Source organism: Coturnix japonica, chromosome 1 (genome assembly GCF_001577835.2).
Source record: "Coturnix japonica isolate 7356 chromosome 1, Coturnix japonica 2.1, whole genome shotgun sequence".
Lineage (NCBI taxonomy): Eukaryota > Metazoa > Chordata > Aves > Galliformes > Phasianidae > Coturnix > Coturnix japonica.
In genome coordinates, this window is record NC_029516.1 from 76,155,492 (window position 1) to 76,174,828 (window position 19,337).

General features: G+C 34.7%; 1 protein-coding gene across 34 annotated transcripts in view; it reads right to left on the bottom strand.

The window, feature by feature from the left end:
- The window catches only part of ABI3BP (ABI family member 3 binding protein), a 125,683-nt gene that overhangs the window by 15,723 nt on the left and 90,623 nt on the right, over positions 1 to 19,337 (bottom strand). For 31 of the 34 annotated variants that reach the window (XM_032447796.1, XM_032447803.1, XM_032447789.1 and 28 more), the window contains 12 exons: positions 19,224 to 19,298; positions 18,709 to 18,783; positions 16,890 to 16,964; positions 16,339 to 16,413; positions 15,244 to 15,309; positions 14,831 to 14,905; positions 11,377 to 11,472; positions 10,642 to 10,752; positions 8,158 to 8,241; positions 7,371 to 7,439; positions 6,258 to 6,470; positions 3,199 to 3,310 (listed from right to left, as the gene is read on the bottom strand). In XM_032447796.1, the coding sequence (XP_032303687.1) occupies positions 3,199 to 3,310; positions 6,258 to 6,470; positions 7,371 to 7,439; positions 8,158 to 8,241; positions 10,642 to 10,752; positions 11,377 to 11,472; positions 14,831 to 14,905; positions 15,244 to 15,309; positions 16,339 to 16,413; positions 16,890 to 16,964; positions 18,709 to 18,783; positions 19,224 to 19,298 (1,126 nt within the window). Of the gene's footprint in view, positions 1 to 3,198; positions 3,311 to 6,257; positions 6,471 to 7,370; positions 7,440 to 8,157; positions 8,242 to 10,641; positions 10,753 to 11,376; positions 11,473 to 14,830; positions 14,906 to 15,243; positions 15,310 to 16,338; positions 16,414 to 16,889; positions 16,965 to 18,708; positions 18,784 to 19,223; positions 19,299 to 19,337 lie in introns of those variants that run through there. The other 3 variants (XM_032447820.1, XM_032447794.1, XM_032447856.1) reach the window with 3 other exon arrangements.

Here is a 19,337-nt window from a genome sequence, read left to right on the forward strand (position 1 = left end):
TCTGGAAAAAAGGTGCAGGAATCTTAATGCTCCAAGGAAATCAAACTGTAGAGGAGTTTGTAGAAGTCTTTTTTTTAATAAGCACTTGTGCAGGAAGCAAATGAATGTGCCTCAGATTTATTTAGAGGGTATATGTCCTCACATTCAGGCAGATTTTTAACTTCTACTCTCAAGTCCAGATGTGTTGACATCAAGTCACCAAGAAGGAATAAAGTTGTTTTGTAACAACAAGACAAACAGGATATATGAAAAACTGCCAGAAACTTCATTTCTTTAAAGGTAGCCCTCATAAGTTGCTGTACGTCCTTGAAGATTCATTTGCATTTTCATATTAAGATGGAATGAATGTCTGAAACACAAGTAGCTGATAACTATACAGCTAACCAGAACTCCGTTTCTCTTTTGATAAAACTATTTTTTTCTGGATCTAGCCACCTTTCAGGTAAACAGCCATTATAATAATCCTCAAAGAAATTTGTATCCTGCTTATCCTCCATGTTTATAGTTACTGACAGCTGCAACCACACAAGCAATTCTTCAAGAGAGACTCTGACAGTCTCTCATTGCAACTGTCTTCCTAACACAGTCCAAATTTCTTACATACTCCAAGTCTGGCCATTATCTACTCATCTGCAAAAGCTGTCTTTCTCAAGAGGGGTGCCTGGCTTACTGCAGAGCTTTCCAGAGGTGTAGCAGTATGATCTATTTGAAAGAAGAATGCAACAGAGAAAAGGAACAGGATAATCTGTCAGGCATAGATACACTCAGTTTTTCACAGCTGCCTGCTTTGCCCCTTTGCACTGATGATTTGTTCACATTGCTTCACTCCTCCTGGATGTGGGCAATTAATTTTTTAGCTTCAGGCCAGGCATTAACGTATCCTATCTGATTTACCTCAACAGGACAAGGGGGGCTGCAAACCATCTTTGTCATGTAATGCTTCTCAAAACTAAACATCTGGAGAATTACAGGCTTGAACTGTAATTCTGCTGCCATAGGAAGTTTCTGTTTAAAATTTACTCACTGAGACTGAGATTCAACATTCACAGTCATTCCTTTTGGAAACCCACCATTAAGATCTGCCCAGACTGGATCAATCTTGAACTTTCCTCAGCTCTGGAGGCACTGAATCTTCAGAGCAGCATATGGGATTCACACAGCATCACTGATGGCTTCAGGAAAGTTGGAAAAACTAGAATCTCAAATTCAGCTCGTCAGCTTCTCCAAAGTGTTTCAGGGCCAAGAGGTTCTTTCCTAGCTAATTCACTTTCTGCTACTGAGCATCTCTTTCCATATACTTGCTGGTAGTTTTGTAAATGTTGGTCCTTTGCAAGACGGATTTCTTTTTCTCCTCCAAGTTTCTTTTCCAATTCCACCTCTTCTACAGCTCTTTCTTTCGAGGCTAGTTATGGAAAAATCTCCTTCCTGGATTTAATGTATTACTTGATGAAATTGCAGACATTTCAGGGACTCTGTTAATTAATTTATTCAGCTGTGTTTCACTGTGTCTTTCTTTCTCTTCTATTTTCATTCACCTCTACCCACCAGACCATTTACATAATCAATGAGCAATCAGCTCCTGACAGATAGGAAACCTATGTTGTGGACATGTGTTTTTCTTTGCAACACTGACACTGCCTACATGACGCCAGTTGTCTTCAATGACTTTCTTACTTTTCCTGAACTCAGTGTGCCAACAAGCTTGGATTCAAACAGCAACAGTAATAACTTCTTGTCCTTCTGAGTCTTCAAAATTAAGGAACACACATTTTGAAACTGGAATTTAATCAGAGCTGCACTGAGGACTTCACCTCCTTGAAATCCTATGGGACTGAAGGGACGTACAACACTGCAATTCATGTAAAATATTTTCAGTCTCAGATGATGGCTTTGTGAACCCAGAAATACTCACTGCCTTTCCCTTCTGAGAGTGGGACAGTGGGGATTATAGCTGTCACCTCATCAGGGTGAAGGTACCCCTTTATATCCTAAAACATCATCTGCCAGTTGGTGCTAATCTCATATCAAGCTTGTTTCAATGAAATCCACACTACACAAGGCAGCTTGTGTCCATGGTCTCCAGTCTGCTCTTGGTGCCCAAACCCCAAGTCTTCTCGTAGGTACTGACAGAATTGTTACAAATTAAAGTTAAATAAACCAGCTTATCTATTTCCCACAGCTCCTGTCCTCCTTATGACCTTTCCAAGAGTTCTAACTAGTTCTGCCTGCCTACACCTTGCTTCCTTTCTGAAAAAAAAAAAACAACATTTGTCTAAAGATGGTCTTCCATAATGCAATGGAACTGCATTATTCCAAAGTAGAGCTTAAAATAGAAGTGAAAGTACAAACACCAGTGCTCACTGTCTTTCTTCAGCTGCTAGTCCAGAGATCTTTTGCTTTGCTGTCTCATCTCAGCCTCCTCACTTGATGAAATGGAGGAAACTAAGGCTTGGTCTCCAGCATCAGTTGTATTGCTAACATATAACAACTGACAGAACAACATATAGGCAATTCACTCTTCCACAAGCAATGTGCCTTTAGGACATAGCAGAATAATTTCCTTCTGGAAATAACAGAGATAATTGTTATTACTGGCATTCTAACCCATCTTTAGATGGGTTTCTTTTCCACTTCCTTTCTTCTCCACTTTCTGCAACAATTCCTTACTCTTCCTTCTAGAAGCTGCTAGTCACAAGCAGGTGAGATAAAACTGTGCCAGATTAATTGCCCGTCACCTCAAAGTTAAGTCTCATTGCTGGTTCTGCACAGAATTTTGTGCTACATTACAGATTTAATGATAGTAATAGAAAAGGGGTGTCTATTTGTGATGGAAAAATACGATTACCATAGTCAAACAGTGTTACAGGAGAAACCACTAACTTTGCAAGGCAATAAATGAACAACAGAAGTACAGGACACTGATTTTTTTCCTCCTCTCTCCAGACCAATTTATTGGAAATTTCCTAAACATTCCTCAGAACTGTCTTATCTGTTAAAAGAAAGCAAAATATAAATATACCTTTTACTATCAGAGCACGACTAAAACAAATTTGCTCTTGTACATTGCATATATATGGATATATAATCTGAAGTAACTATTCTTTCGTTTATACATATAATACATTTTCATTTGAAGGAGCAGATAGTTGACAGTTTAAATTAGTTGAATTAACTTCGAAAATAGTTTTATTTAATTACCTTGTATCAGGTTTTAGGTTTTCCACAGTAGAATGGGTTTGATTTGTAGTGATAATCGACTTCTCCTTTTCACCATCAGTTGCTCCATTTTCAGTTGACACAACCTCATACTCTGAAAAATTACAGTAAAGTGAAATTTACTTAAATAAAAGCTCTAGCTCATGTTTCTTTGTCACTCCCTCTTTTCTAATCTTTTTCTCATCTTCCACTGCATGGATCTCTCATGTGAACAAGTCTGGGGATCGCTATTCTAAAACAGCAGGAAAAACTCTTGAAGAGTTCCAATTATACATGGATGAGTATCCAGCCCCTCATAATACAGTTAAAGGACAGAGGATATTCAACATCTTACCTCTGTCCAAAGGTTCACTACTAACAGAATTCTGAACACAAAGAAGTTTAAATATTCTTTCATTTGAATAAAGAAGAATCAAAAATGACATTATAGTTTCTAAATGCTTAAACCTTGACAAAACTAAGTTCTTAAGATTTCCACAGGAAACTACTTTTAGTTGTGCATTTAGGGAATATGTCATTTTAGAATTAAATAATTTTATTTAAATTTACTTCTGTATTTATATTACCTACAGAGGCATATTACTTTCTTTTTCTGTCACTGCTATTTACCACCAAGAGCAAGTCATGCTCTGAGTAGGGAAGTAACACCAGGTATTTGGGAAGAAGATAACCCTTCAGCAAACCATAGCTAAGTCCAAGACTGTGATGCACATGTGGATTTTAGATCACTTGTCATAATATTTTCAGAAGGGTCTTTGTATATTGTATCTTAAAATAGTCTCAATTCTTTGGAGCATATGTGGAGCAAAATTAAACTTTAAAATAGGTTTAAGAGTATGTTAGAATATCTGCACAAAGAATTACTGCTGATATTGAAGACTTCAAACTTTCCGTGCCCAAAAGTGCTCCCCTAAAAGATACCCATGAAGAGCAAAAGACCAGTACGTGTTAAAAACAAAATCAGAGACCTGCAGAAATGGATAGCTCAGATGCAAAAAACTATGTGGTTTGAACTTTTAACACATTCAAGTTGGAAAATAAAACATAAAACAATGTTTGCATAGGCATGTGCCTGCACGCACACATACAAAGAACTACTGGAGTGCATCCAGCACCTGGTTGTTACTATATACTAACAATGAACCTCACTGGATTAGAAAATACGCTGCACTACGTCACTAAGGCAACACAAGCAGACTGGCAGAGCAGTCTGACATTTGCAGCCTTTATGAAAACAACAAGGTAAGCTTGGTCACTGTTTTGGTATTTGTCAGACCTTTCCATTACTGAAGAACAATTTTGTTTTTAGTAATAACCAAAATGATGAAAATCCTCATGCAATACGCTATTTAGCTAAAGGTCAACCGCAGCAATTCTTTCTTTAAAAAGGCTTAAAAAATTACACCACTGTTTCCACAGCTCTATCTGAAAAGGAAAAATAAAAAAATAAAAAAGTAAAATCTGATGCTCAAATTGAAACAGCATGTATAAAAATGCAAAAATAAAAAGAGATGACAGAAAATTTGATTTGTTTGTCTGAACAAGTGAGATCATCTTTGTGCCAACATGAAATAATCACCTTCTTGAGAAAATGGGATTCGTTGCCTTCTCTTGAATACAGAAAATGTCCTTGGATGAGTCAATAATGGAGTTATTATTTTGAAGTTAAAATGAAAGAGACAGTCTCAGTGGGAGTCTTTGTAGACCACAGAATTCAAACATTATGTACTACACAAACTAAATTTTAAAAGAATCAAAATTGTATTAATGGGAATGTTTTTACTTCTACAAATTAGGCTATCTATCTAGAATGAGAACTAAAGCTTATCTCAGTGAAACAAAATGAATACTATTCACACGTTCTGCAGAAAGTTTTAGTCTCCTTCTCAGAACAGAGAGGGATGCCAGGTGCCTCAGAGAATAGTCTTCCATAAGAATCGCATAGAAAGTTGACTTTTGCAAGCACTGATTACAGAAAGCACTTCTACCCAAAGACTTGCTTGCTCTGTTTTCACAACAAATGTGAAAAGTAAAGGAAATAAGACTGTATTTAAATGGTAACCGAGCTTTGCTTTCATCACAACATGATGCATGTTGACATTTTTCCCAGCTATTATGTAAATATTTTTATATTTCTGTGATTGAACTGGTTGTGCTGCAGTGGGTATGACATGTTCAAGAAAAACAGCAGGTCTGCTTCCAAGAAAACATGAAGACTAAGCGAATATCTGGTCCGAACAAACTAAGGTCAGGTATGTAGAGAAGGCCTCCGAATGTCAACAAAAACAACAAAGCAAAACAAAAAGAGGCATTGCAGTACTACTTAGAATGGGGACTGTTCACAGAGCCTCACCTCAGCCTTGTGCTTAGGCTACAAATAGGTTCACACCTTTTTTCCAGCACAACACAGCAAGTTTGGTAACCATTCCTATCTCTTGTTAACACTTTATATTAACCTATAGGCATTTTTTCCCCTTTTCATTCAGCAGGAGAGGCAACTTTTTTCCTGTTTCTCTGAAGAGAAGATGAAGGCTAATTTTTGTTTTGTGTGTCCCATTCAATTTGCATTTATTATTTCCCTAAACTGAGGAAAAAGCGAGAAAGAATGGAGGCTGAACGTAATAATCATTTCTAGAGGAACAAGAAAGATTAATTTGGGAACGAGAGATTATGACAGTCATCATGATATCTCTGCACTGAAATCTCTCATGATAGGCATATAGAGCATCATCTGAAAACATCTCACTTATATTCTAAAGCGAATGGCTAATGATCAAGTCTATTAAGTCTTTTAATTAAGACTATTAATTAAGTCCTATTTCTTAATTTCTTACTGTGTCATCACAGACTCCAGTGATACAGTTGAGAAAATCTTGTTCTAATCTATTAGCATTTTCTTACACGTACTTGACAGACAGTAGCATGAAACAAAAGATCCCCTTGGATAAAAGCATTTTCTTAAATTACATAAAACCTCTGTCAAAGTGAAAATAAGCTGGAAATACTGTAATCTGATAAAATAGGTGAAAAATCAAACCAACCAGTAACAGTATCATTGTCTGGTTTCTCCCAGTCCAATATGACGAATGTTGGACAGCCCTCAACAGTCACAACTGTGAGGTTGGTTGGAGGATTTTGCGGAGGACGAGTAGGTTCTTCTTTGATGCCAGCCTCTTCTTGAGGGAAATGTTCAAGAGAGCTTGTGATAGAGCAAGGCACATCATCGTCTTTCTTCATATACTTGACGTGGGGTGCTAAAAGCAATAAGATAGAATTATTCAGTACAGAGTACAAACACTGATATTTTAATAAATATCAGTGCAGTTTCACCCAGTATACAACTTCCAGTTCAGGGAATATAGCAAAAAAATATGCACAAGTCAAAATCAACCACAAAAAGTTTAAGAATTAAAACTATATATTCAATACTCCCTCTAAGCTGCTCCAATTTATTTATTCATTTATTTTTAAAATTTTCATATTTGGTTGTTTTAGGTATGGAATCTGCACTCTCTTCACTCTCTTCCTACAGTCACCACTGATGAAAAGTTACTTTGCAGGCACTAGTGAGTAATACACATTGTTAAACAATTTGAAGTAATTAAATTCTTCTCTGAAGAGTACAAATGGTTGTGCTCTTTCTACAGCAAAGTGACACCACAATTCCATTTGCAAATTTCGAGTGCTATGATAATACAGACGTAATGCCCATTAGTCCATGAGCAAGAGTAATGTTTAGTAGAGAGTAACTCAGTCATTGACTCGCAGATTCTAGAAAATGCCAAAATCTCAAACAGTTTCAGCAGTACAGGATTAAACCTTGGAGCAAACCTGGGCAAATATCTTGCATTCTGCATGAAAATTTGGAAAATAAAATTACTGAAATTTACAATTATAAACACATTATCTCTAAAATTCAAATTTGCTATTCTGCAAAGTAGGAGGCTGTAGTAGGGAAGAAAGCAGAATAGGTGTAAAATGTATCCAAGGATATGCTGGTGAACCTGTCTTTCCATAGAGCCCTTTCATCTGACTGAAGTGGAAAAGAATCAAATGAGGTTCTGGCCCTCAAATAATCAAAGAAGACAATTTTGATTAAAGACAGTTTCCATATATTCCCCCAAATTGAAATGACATAGCTTTTAAAATCCTACCTAGGTACCTTGGTTTGCCTGAAGAATCTGTTTCTGATGTAGGGCTTGAACTGAAGACAGTTGCATCAACTGTAAGAGACACATTTATGACTCAGTTTGCAATAAATACAAAGTTTCAGTGTTAGAACTCAAATCTCACAGTTCCGACATTTTAAAACATTCCTGGAAGTGTTCCTCCTAACTTTATAAAATATTAATTCACAACATATTATTATGCTTATCCTATTGCATTATTTTTATTTTTATTTTCCTGATCTAGATAGTAACATATTAATCATAGGTAGTAGGACGATACAATCATGTTGAGCGCTATTTGCCACTGTCAAGTAACAATGTTAATTTACATCCTATACAAAATGAAATATCCAGTAAAAGCAGCATCTTGTCTATTCGATTTCACAGACTAAAAGTAGATGCTGAATAGTACTGAAATCCTGCTTAGCATGTATTGATTTCTACCAGTATAGAAGGGTTCATGTTCTCATTTACAGTGATGTATATTAGAAGACACCCATATGAATTCAGCCAAGTTACAGAAGTCAAAGTGGCAAAACTGAATTCAGAATCATCCCAGATAGAGTACTTCTTATATTAAATATATCATGGATCAGTGTAATTCAAGAAAAGGAAACAAGAAAAAGAAAAAAAAAGAAAAAGAAAAAGAAAAAAGGAAAAAAGGAAACATTTATGTGCATTTTAGAAAAAAAGGAAAGGAAAAGGAAATGAAAAGGAAAAGGAAAAGGAAAAAGAAAAGGAAAAGAAGTGTCCAGAACTGTGTTATACTCACCATAATACTCTGGAGTTGCATAAGCTGTTGGAGTCTTATATGGCACTCCTGTCTTCACAGGCATTGTTGGTCCAGCTGGTTTAGCTATAGTGACAGAAGGAGGAGCTTATGGCAAAAAGGCCTTTACTATTTAGAAAATCAAAAAGCTATTTCACTCTCTTAACAGAATTCCAGTTTCTGTTGACTACTTCATGAAACGTGGGTATATACTTTCGCTAAAACTATTCCCCTCAAAACTTACTCAATAGCTTTCAGTTGGATTTAAGAAAATTCTGAGTTGTCCATATTGCCAATATAACTTATCCTTGAAATATAGTAATAAAATTCATTGCTATTTGGAGACTGTCTTTGAGAATTTCAGTTAGCTAGAACACTACCTGGGCTATAAAGCACAGACAGGTAAAATTCGTAAAATAACCAACATTAACATTCTGTTTCTTGAATAAAAGAGCATGTTTCTTTACAAGACAAAAGAGCTAAGTCAGTAACTGATATCCAGAATCCTCCCACACAATCATGACTTGGAAATATCAGCTCCAAAAATCCACAAACTACATAATGTAGTCACCTTCACTGACAGTAAAACATACAACATGTTGACTGATGGCTGAATATTGATGAATTAAGTTCAAAAAATGGAAGGTAAGATAAAAATGAAAATTTCAGATTCTCACTTCTCGCTTCAGTGCAGTTCCACAAATGCTTTGGAACTTTTTTTTCTTTTTCTTTTTTTTTCTTTTCTTTTCTTTTTTTTTTTTTTTACATTTAAGAGACGTTTAATGTCTGCTTATAGAGTTTCTCATAACATTCATCTAGTGGATGAGTAAGAAAGACACAAGCAGGAATTAATCACAGCATTAATAAGGAGAAACAGAACAAAATTATGACAGGGAAAATCCCAGAGGAACATTGAAACAAAATTTTCCTGTTAATGAAGCGGAACAACCTCTCTAAGGAACTGAAATAAACTTATATGATGTTTAAAACTAAGCTGAATAAACACTATGAAACAAAGAAAAAGGAAAATCTACCACTGGCCTCACAAAGAAGGTCCAGGTCAACTAACCAATTTATTCTGCCTTGAATGTCTAGGAAGACATGACAACAGCTGACTACTACATAACCTGGCCTCTAGTGTATGGAAAAAAAGGTGGAATTCCAAAATACTGTTAGATGAATTAGAAATTTAGTGGAGAAAATAAGAATAGATCCCATTACAAGCAAATGAAAATGCACCAAGGCAAATTGTTGTTGTTTTTTTCTACATGTTCAGACTGACTGACATGTTCTGTTTTAGCTATTACTAAGGAAACACCACCAATCAACAGGAACTGTAGACACAACATTTCTTGGCTCTGCTGTTGAGCAGACACACAGCTTGTTTCAACCATCTTTGAGATTTTTTTCACTTCTAAATTGCTGCACAAAATATCAACGATTTATTTAGTCCTGCCACCATGAAGATCTGCCAGTATGACCATCTGCCACTGGGGTAAGCTTTCTCACAGCGAAGTCAGCAGAAGTGGATCAACTTTGTTTCTGTAGATGAGCAAAGGATGTAGAAGACAAGAGTCTTCCTTGACAGACCCAAACAGAAAGATGGTCTTTGCTTTCAAGATAATGGAGAAAAAAATGCACAATTTTCTTGTCTTAGTAGCACACGTATCCCCGAAATGAAATAAAAAACAAACAAACTGTAATGATTAATAAAGCAGAACTGAGACCTTCATATTTCCAATGAAGTAAAGGGAGTAATGTGAAGAGGAGAGTATTACTCATGATGCTAGGCAGAATGAGATGAATTAACATTCACCTTTGGATTCTAATTACAAATCCAGAGAGAGAACATATGGAACGATACTGAGTATTAGCTTCACGATAAAACTAAAGTAAAATAGGAAATGTAAAAGATTCCACATGCTCTAACAACGATACTGAGAAGCAAGAATAATGTTAAACAGAAATGAAGCTAAACACATACACGTGACTACGTGTATTCCTATACCTCCCAGTTAAGTTAGTTTTGGCTGCCTATTAGCCTATTAGCATATGCAGCAGTTAATGCATGTGCCAGATAAACAGGACAGAATTTTTTATGAATTATCAGCTGTGGGTATGTATTGAAGCATAATATCTGGTATCTCCCATCTGATACATACATTAAATAACTGCAAATGCTATTAGTAGACATGAAATTTTTTAATGGTTGATCTATTTAAAGGATGACTTGTATTATACTAATTTGATGCGGGTTTGCTCTCATCTCCCTTACTGTGAATGAGTTACATAATAAGGTTAAATATATCTATATAGAAATATTTAACCTTGAAGTATATTCAGACAAAACACCCAATGGTCTCCAAGAAAACTGGTTTTTATAGATATCACATTTAATTTAAGAAAGAACTGACACTATAAAATTCTTCTGTATACAGTGTCAGTTAAGTAACACATAAAATATTCATGCAGAAAAGGTTGAGATACCTGGAATTCCTGGTTTACCCGTCACAGTGTTTGGCGGCAGAGGCTTTCTTCGCATTGGTGTAGGCCTGACATGAGGTATAGGAGGGTGCTGAGGTCTAGGTGATGGAGTTGCTGAATGACGTTACAGGACATTGTCATTAATTATTTAACCTCCAACTCAATAAAATAAAAAAATGCACTAGAAGTCATATTGTGACATTTGAAATTCTGTTTCATGTTTGGTATGTTTGATTTAGTATCAAAAGCAAAGAGATGAAACAAGAAAATAAATACAGTTGTATTTTCAGCCTTGAGTTCTTTGGAAAGTGTATGTTATGAAATCTTACATCAAGCTTACAATGATAAAATTAACCTCCTCTGGGATTTTGTACAAATGCTTTGAAGATTCATTTTATATGTAGTTGGTCTCATTTCTGCCAACCGTTCTTTTTGTGGCAGCCGATGGGATACTACTTCCCACAGAAAACAACATCTGAATGTAACTGGAAACTTCTTCAGTACCCTACTCACAAAATTCATGACTTCTAGAAAGTACTTCTGTACTTTCTAACTGATAAAACCCATTCCTCAGACTGGAGTGTAAGATGTAGCAAAAAGTGAACGATTATCAGAGATACGTTTTCCTATACTACTTTAATGCAGAAAAATGAAAAAATCTCTGTGTCTGAAATACAATGTCTTGATTTATCATAGATATTAGAAATCTCCATATCATGTTTTGTTAGTTAATCATACCAGAGAATGGCTTCTCCCAGGTGTCAATATATTCCAAAGGTTTTTTTACACCCATGTCAATATGTCTGGCAATATCCTCAGGTGTATATATGTCATCTGTGAAGGGAAAGGGAATGAATTAATGTTCCACAGGGTAGCACTGACTTATGCAACAGTTCTACATTGCATATTTTCAAACTCTAGAAAACATGAAGCACACACACACACACACACACACACACACACACACACACAAAAAGTATTTTTAGTGATAACTTCGTTATATCTATTTTGTATTCCCATTTAGGCAAGTAGAAAATAGTCTTGATCTAGAGAGTCTACGCTTACAATTTTAAGTATTCATTGATGAAGGTATATTTAGACACAGAGAATAAGACTAAAGGAAAACTGATGATGTAAACCAAAATTATATGTGGAAAGATGAGAATAAGGAATGTTTCAAATTTTCAGCACACAAAATAAAATGTCTGTTGATTCTTGTAAATGGAGAAATTCTTCTTCTCCTCAAAAAATAATGTCCTTAGTTGTTGTCTATATTGAACAACTAGAGGAATTCAGAAAAAAACCATAATTTGTATTTGGTGTACTGAAGGCAAAGTGACTATAAAATTCAGTTTGTATACAGAAGAATGTCCTACTTAAAAGTAATATTAAGCTTAAAAAAAAATAAAGTAAAAGACATTAAAAAGACCAACACGACTACTCCTAATACAGAACAACTGTTTCACATGCTAACACTCATGGGATAACCTTCCCTATTTATTTCATAAAAATCTCTTAATATGGTAGACCGAGAAGACGTGGTCATCACATTTGTGAAAAATTTACCCTTTCTCATGACATGAGAGAAAACCTTGAAATTCAAAAGGAAAATAAATAAGAGATTAATGATCAAATTGGAGAGCCTATTTCCATATAACCTAAACATTTCAACAGAGGTTTAGAGTTTTATAATCCAGTATTCAGCTCATTACTGGACTACACTAGTATTTCAACATATGAAGAACCTAGTTTTTATATTTATTTCACTGTTTCACTATTCATATCAAGTATATCTTAGAAATCCACAGTAAAAATAAAATCGGATGGAAAGTGTGCACTCTAAAAGTATGACTGAGTCTCAGTTTTCCTCACAGAGTAAATTAGTAGTATGGAAATGTGAAATGATTCATTAAAGCTTAAAATAATGAGACTTGAAGTAATTTGTATCAGCATGTGGGCCTCCTGGTGCCTGTGACTGAAAATCCTAAATGCATTGTGTGATTTTGATGTAATTGCACTTTGCCTTCATGTAGTGGTTAATTAGGTCCTCAGGTATACAAAGCACCAGAGCGCTAATTGATGTTTCATGTAAATGGCATTTGAGGAAGGAGTATGAGAACATCAGTGTTAGCTTTAAAAAGAAAAAGAAATCTTATACAGCATAGGCAAGTATGTTGGCTTCTTAACTTCTTCCCACAACAAATACTTCAACAAACTATATCATCACATTTCCTTATCTCACAAAATCACCCAAGAACCCAACTATCTACTATAAGTGTAACTTACTTCTGCACTTGTGTCTACAGAAATCCTGCTTCTATTCTTTACTATATAATTGAGAATCACAATCAGTTCTGAGTTGTATCAGCTAGCAGCAACAACAAAAAAAAGTATTGTAAACATTCCAAATGTCTGAAGAAACATTTTGTTCAGAAACGTGCACTACCATTAAGTTTGTAAAACTGTAGTGAAAAATAAGTGAAAGGAAATAGCTGATCAAGCTATTAGCTGATCAGAACACACTCCTTTTGACAAAAATTCCACTTTGAGTGTTTTTTTATGCTTTTCAAAATCACTTAAGTTTGTCTGTTTCCACACAAAGTATCTGCACTGTCATACAGCTTTCTGTGTTTATCATAGTATCTGCATTAAGCAAGCTACGTTAGCTGGTAAAGTATAAGTGTTTCAACTACCACAGTCATCCAAACTTGTAATAGAAATGAGAATAGTTTTGTTAGATGAATGTGTGTCCATGTTTCTTTAAGTTACAATATATATTTTTTAAAGTATGCAATGGGTCTGAAACACCTTGAAACCAACCAATACATCTTGAAAAGCAGGAATGCCATTATAAGGGTTCAACATTTTAGGGAAGGAAGTTGAAAAGGTGCCACTGATATAAAAAATTAGAACACATGCAATCATAGAATAATTAAGGTTGGAAAAGACCTCCAAATAATTTTCTTTTTCTTTCCCAGAAGGAATATAGAAGGTCAAAGAACGCATACCTCCAATGAAGACATCTACTCTATATTTAATAGAAAGGGGTATAGCATGTTCAAGCTATCATAAATACAATTTAAATAGAAGACCAGATCTTCTGAGTAAGAATATGGTTTGCTTCTCAAAATACTCTACAAGAATGGCTGGCCCATGACATTCTAAGGCCAAAACCAAGTAATAAGTTCCCAAAGATTCTTTGGAAATATAAGTGCAGAGAAAAATTACAAAGACAAAAAAGGTATGTAAAGGTAAAGTATGTAAGGTATGTAAGGTAAAGTATGTAAAGGTATGTAAGGTAAAGTAGACAGTATGTTACTCAGGTTATCCTAACATAGCTAGAATATGTAAATTGTAAATATGTAAATAACAGAATAATATTATGGGGCAACGGTACAGGTGGTAGCGGATGAACAGCCAAAAGTTTGCATGGAATATGTTTAATGTTTATGTATTTTTCCTTTAACTTATATTATTTATTACTTTAACCCTGTGTAATTGATGAAGAATCACCAAAATCTGTAATTAATTAATAAATGTCTGTGGTAAAAACCAATGGCATAACAAATTAATGCTTGGCAAAACTAAAAAAAAGAGCTGAGGTACCATCACTAGTATGAATTAATACTGACGATGTCATTTTGATTGAATGGAAAAATCAAGTAAAATTAAAATTTGAAAATATTTTCTCCCCTTACTAAAACGTTATTTTTAATAAGACTTTGTGATGAATGATGGATGCTAACTATATGTGTGTGTAACAATGAGATAGTCTCAGTCTCTTCTAGCACTCATCAACTCAGAGATTCCTTGGTGTTGGAAGTATTAAAATGCTGAACACACAATCACATCACTTGCAAAACAAATAAGATGATGGGTTCAAGGCTTTCTTAACCGCTCTTCTGACTTAAATAATCTGCTAACTGTTTGACACAACATTTTCCAGTAATTATTCTGGACAAACTAGGCATGTAATAATCTGTAAGTCTACTCCTATAATTTGCAATATAATCTCACAGTGACACGCAAGAACAGTACAGAATTCTTAACACCAGCAATTATACTCTACTGTACTCTAAGGAATTAACATCAAATCAAGTGTAATGAAATATTTTGCAGGGTTCAAGATTATTTCATTAACATTCCTAATATGTTAACAACAACAACAACAAAAAACAACAAATAGCTCTACCTGTTGTTGGCATGAACCACTTGGGCAAGACAGGCGCTCTTGTTCTAGCTGGTGCGACTGTAGTTCTACTCAGAGCTGAGAATAAGTTTGAAAAAAAAAAACACATTAAAAACAAAACATAGTAAGAAAAAGAAGGAAAAAAGAAAAAAAAAAAACCATAAGAAAATCAAACAGACTTATTGTGATGGCAACAATTCCATATTAGAGAAGAATAAGTTGCTGTGATGCTATGTACAATTTATTTTCCAACATTGGAAAAGCTTTACCTGCAAACTCATTAACTGAAAGAAAAACATGTATTTTTTTTCCCAGCAATATGTAAAATTCCTCTAGAACAGGTGAATATTAATCTTTTTTATTTTTTATTTTTTTTCCCTCATTCCCATAAGAATGGATAAATAAATGATTATTACCAGGTCTGGCCTGTGATTTATCAGATGGCCTTGGTCTTAAAGAAGTAAGACGTGTTTTATGTCCTCCTAAAAGAAATAAGACTCAGTTTAGACACTGTGTATAAAACCAACATCAATAATGCAGTGTAATTTGCCACGAAAAAAAAATGGTCCATGCACCAATGTGATATAGCAGAATGGACAAATGAGAATTCTATGAGTTCCGATCCAAAATGCACGCTGAAAATGCTAGTTTCTTTAGTGGTCAGATTACTCCGTCATGCAGACTGACCAGTTACATTCATGTTTAGGTTTAGGAAAAGATATAAAATATTTACAGCCAGTTACCCAACTGTATATGGATACAGAGTTAGCTCTGCAAGGTATCCATGGCCTTAAGACATTAATTAGGTTCTGTAAAAAACAAACAAACAAAAAACCTCAAAATAAAACACCAAACTGAATCTCCCCAAATCAAATATTCAGATCAAGACAAGAAACATTAAAATACTCCTGTGAAGACAAATGAAAGCATTTGATGCAGGCACTATACAGAGCTATAGAAACATAGCATCATCATCAAGGTTAAAATTACAAGTCTTCAGCCTTTTCCTACTGCCACATTTCACTTGTCCGATAGTTTTGACACTTCAGTTATTACAGCACGTATGAGAATCTCACTGAAAGCTAAAAATGTAAGCAGTTCTTATTTCATGCCAAATAATGGACTGAGTAACTCTGAGGTAAATGTCTTTTACATAAATACAGCTAGCTATTTGATATTTGAGTCTAAAAAACATTTGATCAATATCACTTACTCTAACTTCTTTGAAGTATCTGAGAGAACGTTTATTGCGGAAGGAACATATTACTCATTTTTGACAATTGTTGGGAAATCTTTCAAAAATTTAGATCCAGTATTTTGGAAAAGAAAAATGTGAAGATCAGTTACATTTGTGTTTGCAAAAGAATTGAATGGAGGATTAGAGACAAAACACTAACAGTACCTAAGAGGTTTTAAGGGTAATTAGAACAAGCCACTGAACCCTAAATCATATCAATTTTACTTAAGAGCTACAGGCACTTAAGTGTGACATAGAAAATAATAAGAATTACCTGTATACAACCATGGAATTTCAGTTGTGATAGCGGTTTTGGGTTTGGGTGAAATCTGATATGTTTCATTGGGAACTGAAATAGGAGATTTTATTGTTTATCAAATGCAAATGATTTCTTTAAACATCAAATCACCAGAGGTAGAAGAGAAATTTAAACTGAGTGCAGACCATAAGCAAAGAAGTCAGTGGTAGAAACCTGGCCGATAATCAGGGTTTCGTACAAAGACTTATAGACTGGGAAGATATAAACAATTAGTAAGTCAAAAGACAGTAGAAAAAGAAAAGATGAGCAGCTAATGTCTTTTTATATGACTCCTCATGTTTGAGAAGCATTAATTTTTATAAGGAATATCAACTAAGTGTTAGGGAAGTTCCTGGAAAACTAAAAACATCTACATTTTGTACATGCAGTGGAGTAAAATTAACAAATGAACAAGGCAAAGATATATTTAAGATATTTCTGTTGATTAAAGTGTAAGATTCGTCATATAGAAAAGCAGAGAAAGGAAAGTTAAAAAAAATAATAATCTGATGTAATATTTTCATTACCCAAAGTCATTTTGGACCCATCACCAACATGGACTGTTATAAGGTTAATTGATCCCAGGTGTGTTGTCTTTGGAGCTATGAGAAATAAAACATTGTTCTGTGAGATATGAAATCAACGATGTTGGATTTACTTAAGCATCCATGTGTTTCATGAAAGTCTATGTACACATCAGCTAAGACTGTTTTTAATGACAGGAATCAGGCATGTGCTCTGATTAGCCTGGAGCTATTTTCATGCTGACAGCCAGACGCTGCAAGTACTCTGTTGTGACTTCATCAGGTTCAGAACAGATACACTAATGGAGGACACTAACTTGCACTTTCCTAACATATATATCTTTAGGGCATTCTTTTATGGTGAAAAGCAGGTGGTACACTGGAACAGGTTGCCCAAGGAGGCTGTGGATGCCCCATCCCTGGAGGCATTCAAGGCCAGGCTGGATGTCACTCTGGGCAGCCTGGTCTGCTGGCTGGCAATCCTGCACATAGCAGGGGGTTGAAACTAGATGAACGTTGTGGTCCATTTCAACCCAGGCCATTCTATGACTCTATGATATGATTCTATGATTCTGATTCAGATATGACAAAATTTTGTCAGCAATATTGGTTGAAAAGGAGAGACCTGAAAGCAGAAACACCCCTTATGAGTTTCTGCTTCTTTCAGAAATAACCTTAAAATGCAGAAGCAGCAAAATAACCTACTTATTAGTGATACTTATAGAGTGATGACCAAATAGTGCCTTTTTTTTTTTTTAAACAGCTTTCATGATAACAGTAGAGTTTATTTTGCATAAAGATCATTAAAGTGATCTAAATTTTAGAAGAAAAAAAAACCCTTAAGCTGTGTTTTCTAAATTTTTTTTTTTTTATTTTTTTATTTTTTTTTTTTATGAAACTGCAGTGGTGCCAAAATGTGATACGTGTTAAATATTACATGATTGGAGATAGCTCAGTTTCAATTGAAACTTAGAATCACAGAGAGTCTTTCAAAATAATCCTTTGGAAAATAAGTCTTTTTGCTGGACTGTTCAATTTGATTTTCACAACAAAATACACGTATTGTTCTTTAATGAATGGGGTATCTGCTTAAAATGTTTCTAGCTACAAAAGAACTTAGAGGGGAAAAAAGGGGGAATGATAAAACTGTTCATTAACTTACTTACCTAAAAAAAAGTGTTACCAGTTGGAGATGATTGAGAATTATGGATTAAGAAAAATTAAGATTTATGATCGTGCTGTCACTCCTTCTCTTATTTTCTCTCTTTGTTACAACTGTTCTACCAAGTTATTTTATGGAAATGGTTCTCACAAAGGGTGATGATGATATACCATATATGGTTCATTATAACTCTGGATCTCTAAATTTATAGTAATTACTGCACTGATCAGAAGACAGTACTTATACTCTTAACTAACTATCTTCGACTAAGATTCTGTAGCCTGAGTACCAAAAGTATTTGCAAAAATAGAGCACATTAATTTTCCATAATAAGCTCCCCAAAAACCTCAGTGAAGCCACATACAGTAGTATACTCTCACTCAAATTAACCAAGTTCCTCATATTTTAAATGGCTTCTATCATCCAAAAAAAAAAAGAAACTTTTAGAAAATACATCTTTACTTGTGCTTCCCAAGTATATCATGCAATTTTGGGACATTATTTTTGATGTAATCCGTTGATGTACTTCGAGGAGAACAATGATACCAATTTCTCTCTAAATATCGTGCATGTCATATCACTGCAGCAAGGAATTGCAGCAAAAATTATAACTAAGACAGCACAACAGTATCACTTCCTAAGTTAAAAACTTTTAATTACCAGGTTTAGTCTGTGGTACTTCTGTCTCAACAGATGTTTTAGTTTTGGAAGGAATGAGCATTGTTTCTTTTGGAGCTGAAAGAAAGGAAAAATATTATTATTGTATTCTTTAGGAGTCACAATTCAGTACCATATTTTGCCCACCAAAAGTACATGCCTCAAATGCCTGAAAAAGAGACAATAACAATTCCATGGGTTCCTGGAACCTGAAACAAGATGGCTATCCAAAACCCAGAAAAATTCTAGATTTGAGCTGTAGGACGTGATGAGCCAATGGCTAAAATTCTTGCCCTAAAAAGAGTAAATAAATTAGACCATGGAATTTAATTGAGCAATTGATAAAGGCTTCTGACTAGGACAGAAGTGAGACTCATCTGTATCAAGAAATGTGTATGTGTAAGCAGAATAAAGGACAGTGGCATGATGTTACAGAAAATAGCACACTACAGCACATTCTATAGAAATTTCTCAATTCAAAAATTATAAATATCTTAAGTGTAAGAAAATTTATTTACCCATTGTTGCCCTTGACTGCCCAGTGGTAGTGGAAGTTTTTGTGATAATTGGTTGTGGGGTTGTTTGATGCACTGCTGTTAAGGGAGAAAATGTGAAGATGCTTAAAATATTAA